This window comes from Nelusetta ayraudi, unplaced genomic scaffold, assembly GCF_046127955.1.
Source record: "Nelusetta ayraudi isolate G7.1 ecotype Tasmania unplaced genomic scaffold, CSIRO-AGI_Nayr_v1 ptg000059l, whole genome shotgun sequence".
Classification (NCBI taxonomy): domain Eukaryota; kingdom Metazoa; phylum Chordata; class Actinopteri; order Tetraodontiformes; family Monacanthidae; genus Nelusetta; species Nelusetta ayraudi.
Genome location: NW_027466109.1, coordinates 453,318 through 458,715, shown reverse-complemented (window position 1 = coordinate 458,715; position 5,398 = coordinate 453,318). Strand labels below are relative to the sequence as shown.

Below are 5,398 nucleotides of genomic sequence, written 5' to 3'. Positions count from 1 at the left end.
TATTATAGTAATAAAAAAAAAAAAAAACACTTTTTGCACCCAGAAGAAATAAAGATTTGTGTGTTATGATGTGTCATTTATAACCAGTCTATGAGCATGGAAACATGATGTGTATTCCAGTTTTCTTTTTCTTTTTTTTCTTTTTAAAAACAACAACAAAAAAACCCACAATCTATATGATCTATTACATCTTCAAAATATTACAATATATCTCTAGAACCATTACAACAAAATCTATATAAATATTTGTTTTTCATAGTGTAGACTTTTGAACAGTGTTATTTGGCAACAGCTAAGTTTGTCCATGGAATAACCTTTTCCATCTGACTGTGAGAACAGGATGTTTTCACTGAAAAGGCTTAATGAATGAAAAATATTACATCATTCTTTTTGTCATAATGTGTGCCAAAAATAACCATGACACACTCATGTCTTTTTTCCAACACAAAAACTCATTTTTATTAATTAGACAGCTCAAACAAAAAGAACAACAAGGGAATGGATGAAAAGTCAAGATTGTGTTTGATCAAATCAAACACTGGGAATTAGGAATACTTCTTTTCATTTTACCTTATCCTCGCCAAAACAAGAACATTTTTCATATGTTGTCCCCCCCACTGTCAGAATGATCTTACTTCTTAAAGTTGGCATGATGGAGTCAATGAAGTCACCGTCAAATTCTCAACTCACTCCAAATTATACATTTGAGGGAAAAACAACTCACGCATCAACAGTTTCTAACCGGAAGACCGTTAATAAATAAGATGAACAAAAAAAAACAAAAAAACAAAAATGTTCGGGCTCAAAATGACATTTGACTCACCTCCAACCCCCCCTGGTGATCATATCGCAAACTTACTTTTTGCGCGCGCCTAATGACGCCATCCGTCGTGGAGCCCGCGTGCAGGGGAGAGGGGCTGAGAGGTGGGCGTCTGACACTTGCAGCCTTCATTTTCCTCTGACGTGGGGACGACAAACTGTCAAAAGAGAAGCACAGGTCGAGCGCTCAGAACAAAGTAACCGTTATAAAAAAGAAGAACAAGGAGCAGAGAGAAGACGGAGAAAGCAGAAGAAGAAGAAAAAAGCTCGAGCAAAAGAGATGAGAAACTTCAGGAGCCAAAGTCAAGGCGCGCAGCGGGAAGCCTCCAGCAGCCTCAGCAGCCTCAGCAGCAGCAGCAGCAGCAGCAGCAGCATCACTGTGGCGGCTGCCCTGCTGCTCCTCACCATCCCTGTCTGCCACTGTAAGTCTATATCTATCTATCTATCTATCTATCTATCTAACTTTTTGTAAACACTTTACATTTTGCATAAATATCTATGCTTTATGCGTTGTATTTGTTCTGTTATATTTTACTAGTGTTCAATCTAAGATTGATCATCTGCTGCGCCTGATTAAACGTTGTATTGCTTATGGGTTTGTCTTTGTCTTTCTGAAAAAGACGTGCAAAAACGTAGACCTCCACTGACCGGCAATATTCCATCATTTAACGGTACCATTTACTGCCTCTGTTCTCCACGTCGAGGCTTTTACCCCATGAACAGATAATTGGAGTTCAGCTCTTCTCTCTCACAGGTTCATTTTTTAGTGTGTCATTGAAAAGTCGCACAGTCTGCCGTAGTCTTTTGTAGACCAGGTCATCATAGTCTGGAAGATGACGTGAAAGGCAACCAGACTGGTTTTTGGTATCTTGGACCAGTCCAGTTGCCTTTAACTTCATCTACAAGATTCTGTTTTATTGACTAGATTTTGCTCTGTGTGGAATAAAAAGGTGCTCCAACAGAAGTTCAGAAAGCCACAAGAGATCAGACGCAGGTCTTCAACCAGGTAGGCAACTCTGTTTTAATCCTTCTCTCCTCCCGTCTGCAGACTAGTTTATCCTTCTCTGTCCTATTTGCAGCTGGACACTGTTTGCTCATTCTACCTCTCTGCAGACCCAAAGTTTTTGGTGAGCCAGTGATTTTTGTTTTTGCTGTTTTCACTTAATCTGGCACATTTCATAATCATAATACTATTGTTTTGTGATAGTCTCTTTTCTAAATTTGTCCAGACATCTGATGCTTTGGGAGAACTCTGTGTTTTAATGCTCATTCAGAAGTCAAAGGTACGATTCTTTACCGTCTCTCCGAACATCCCGGCAATTGTCACAGCAAGGGGTTTTTGCTTTTACACCACACACTAGACATGGAATAGCTCACGCAAATGTTCACTGTTGAGCTAAAGCTTTACAGCGCAAAGAAGACGCTGACATTAACTGAGTCCCCTCGTCTTCTCAGGAGGTAAAAGTGCGAGAAAACAGTAAAAGGGTAAGTGCAAACTATTATTATCATTATTATTATTATTATTATTATTATTATTATTATTATTATTATTACTACTACTACTTAAACTAGAGCTGCAGCAGCACAACTGAGGACAACATTTAGTGACCAATTGTGTATCTGTTGCATCCATGTTTTTCCTAAAATAAGAACTCAAACGGCAATTTCTTTCCTCCCTTCGTTCTGTCTTACAAACCGACCGACCACTTTTAAACCCCTCACTTGAGTCCGTGCAGGTGCACAGCAGAGGTTCACATTGACACAGCACTCATCAACAACTATAAAAATATTCGGCCCACTGTGCCCTTCCGTCGCCTGTCAGTTCCATGCAAAATTAGCTGCAGTGAAAAACTGTGCAGGATGGCGAGGTGTAACCCTGCAGCCAGCCCCTTGTCTCAGTTGCACCAGTTGCATCATGTTTGGTTCCAATATAGCAACTTGCTCTGAAGACTTCCAAACTTGTTTTAACATTTCAGTGTAGATTCCCTCCTAATAGGTTCTTTTCCGAAAGGAATTTAATGTTTCCAAGAGGGAAGTGTCATATTAAAGCATATTTCATTAATAAAACTGTATTTTGTATGTTACACAGTGATTTGCCGTGAGAATTAAATATGATGTTTGGATTTTTTTTCCCCTCTGTGCAGTTAGCTGCCTGCAGCGCCACAAAGCACCTCGCAATACAGAATCACTTCAGCACAAAAAAAAAAACAACCCACAGATTTCTTTCTGTGATGACATATGAGGCCGTTCTGTGTGTCTCTCTCTGCTGCTGGGAGGCGAACACGAGAATGAAATGTGTTTGGCTGCCAGGGAGAAATATCCTCCATGAGGAAAAATAAGCTTTAAGTGTTATGTTTGTGTGGCTTGTTGCTGTGCGTTCATGAGCTGAGGAACAACAATCAACTGCAATCCTCTCCACACTTTTTAGAGTGTTTGTTTGCTTTGCAAGGTGTGTTTTTTTTGTTTTTGTTTTTTGTTTTTTTTTGGCTGTTGGAGCCAACATCCACATGATGAAGCAAGTTACAGCGCAAAATAGTATGGTTGTTGTTCTTTGTTTTTTTTTATTTAGTAAAAGTCTTTACATGTTTCACAAGTCAATAACTCTGCTGTTCCTTTCAACACTGCAGCAATCCCATGCACATTTGTTATTTTCTTTCGAGCTGCTGGCAATTACAGGCTAAAATTAGAGCGGCTGACAGGTGAACTCGCCATTACTATGATGCGCTGTGATTGGCTGACGGGTGGATGCAGAGAAACGGCAGTGCGAGACGTGGAGTGTTGACGTGTTTCGTGTTTCTGCTGTGGGATTCTTAATCACAATAAAATTCTGCATTTTATTTTTGTGTGTGTGTGTGTGTGTGTGTGTGTGTGTGTGTGTGTGTGTGTGTGTGTGTGTGTGTTTACACAGGCGGAACTTCAAGGACCTGGGGGAATCCAAAGCAGAGGCTACTTTCTCTATCGGGTGTGTGAACGCTTGATTGAAAATATATTATTGAAGCTTTCTTCAAATTAATATCGCAAACATTTAAAGTCTTTTTTTTTTCGCCCACAGCCACGAAATGGAAGACGATCCTTAGAGTATGAGTAAAGTGAAGGTAATTCTAATGTTGGTGTTTAAAGGCAACACCTCTCTGATCTTGTTTTAAGTGACTCCTAATTAAACTCAGCTGTGACTTTTATTAGATTTAAACTTTGTCCCATTACATATAATTAGTATTTTTTTAAATAGCACTTTTAAAGACATTTTTTCTGAAACATAAACACATAACATGGTTAATTAATTGTAGCTATGATTGGAATTATTGAAAACCAAAACATTTGAATTCTAAATAATTATACATTTTGGCATCAGTATCAGTTGGCATCTGGGTGTTCAAATGATTTAAAATTGATCACAGCTTTATTATTATTATTATTATTATTATTATTATTATTATTATTATTATTATTATTATTATTAATAATAATAATAATAATAATAATTAATTAATTAATTAATTAATTAATTAATTTTTATTTTTATTATTATTATTATTATTATTATTGTTATTATTTAAATCCCTTTGGTGATTTTCATGCAGTCCACTGTGCTGCTGCTGCTGTCCTGCTGACATGTTATCACTATTATAAATAGACTGCAAGCATGAGAAGTTGTGTTTACTGCATTTTTTAAAAATGTGTCCTTTCATCATATGTGCCACTGTTACTAGAGACTCCACCACTTGAAGCTCAGTGTACAGACACACACATAGACCCCTGAGACTGGAGCTGCTGCACAACAACTGCCTGATGGGAAACCTCAATCATAGCCTCTGCTGCATTGTAACCCAACATGATTAAATTACTATCCATGGATCTGGACTTTATTTTATGTTCCATGTGTCATTTGCATTAAAAAAAACTGCTGCATAATGGTGAAGTATAGATGTGTACATTTGATTTGCACCAAACGTATGTACGTGTATAAATGCAGATAATGCAGTTTGTCTACATCAGTATCTAATATTGGTTTGATTTTTTATTAAATTATAAATTGAACATTGATTTAATGTGCATGCTGTAATCTAACACAACACTTTTAACACTTTTCATTCATCCATGTCATACACTCTCAGATATTATTAGAATGTTAAAAAAATAAACCACTTCATTTTTGTCTCTGATCACTCACACCTTAAAAAAAAAAAAAAAATCTGGGGCCAGCAATTATATTATAAACTCATTATAAACAGATTTAATATTGGGATGGGTACCCACCTCCCAAAACAACAGAATTCTGAAACTGAAATACAACTTTAGAGCTAATTTAAAAACAGCACCTTATAAATGGAGATTTTTTTGTTTTTGATAGAAAAATTAAATGATAGAAACATTTTATTTTTGTACAGAATTTGTAATTAACCTTCCTAGCAGTAGATGTCACCATTGTATTGCAGAATAACAGGTGATCTACAAACTAGAGATAATCTATGGAAGTTTAAAATGTATTGATAGTGAAACAAGCACAGCAACACAGTCATGTTTCAGCCCACAATCACTTGTCCTATATTTATTTATTTTGTATTGGTTCTGATTATGT

At 36.8% G+C, this 5,398-nt stretch overlaps 1 protein-coding gene across 1 annotated transcript; it reads left to right on the top strand.

Moving 5' to 3' along the window:
• The first annotated feature begins 967 nt into the window (after positions 1–967).
• nmu (neuromedin U) lies at positions 968–5,058 on the top strand. The gene is made up of 8 exons (XM_076039399.1): positions 968–1,241; positions 1,770–1,825; positions 1,899–1,946; positions 2,049–2,102; positions 2,275–2,304; positions 3,728–3,781; positions 3,872–3,914; positions 4,530–5,058. The coding sequence occupies exons 1-7, from the start codon at positions 1,100–1,102 to the stop codon at positions 3,905–3,907; spliced, it is 420 nt and encodes a 139-aa protein (XP_075895514.1). The 5' UTR covers positions 968–1,099; the 3' UTR covers positions 3,908–3,914; positions 4,530–5,058.
• Positions 5,059–5,398: the final 340 nt, after the last annotated feature.

What these genes read in the sequence shown, in the direction of transcription:
- nmu (XM_076039399.1), top strand. Translation starts at nt 1,100, where the DNA reads ATGAGAAACTTCAGGAGCCAAAGTCAAGGCGCGCAGCGGGAAGCCTCC. An exon ending in CACCATCCCTGTCTGCCACT is followed by an intron (nt 1,242 to 1,769) that starts GTAAGTCTATAT and finishes TGGAATAAAAAG; the next exon opens with GTGCTCCAACAGAAGTTCAG. An exon ending in GAGGCTACTTTCTCTATCGG is followed by an intron (nt 3,782 to 3,871) that starts GTGTGTGAACGC and finishes TTTCGCCCACAG; the next exon opens with CCACGAAATGGAAGACGATC.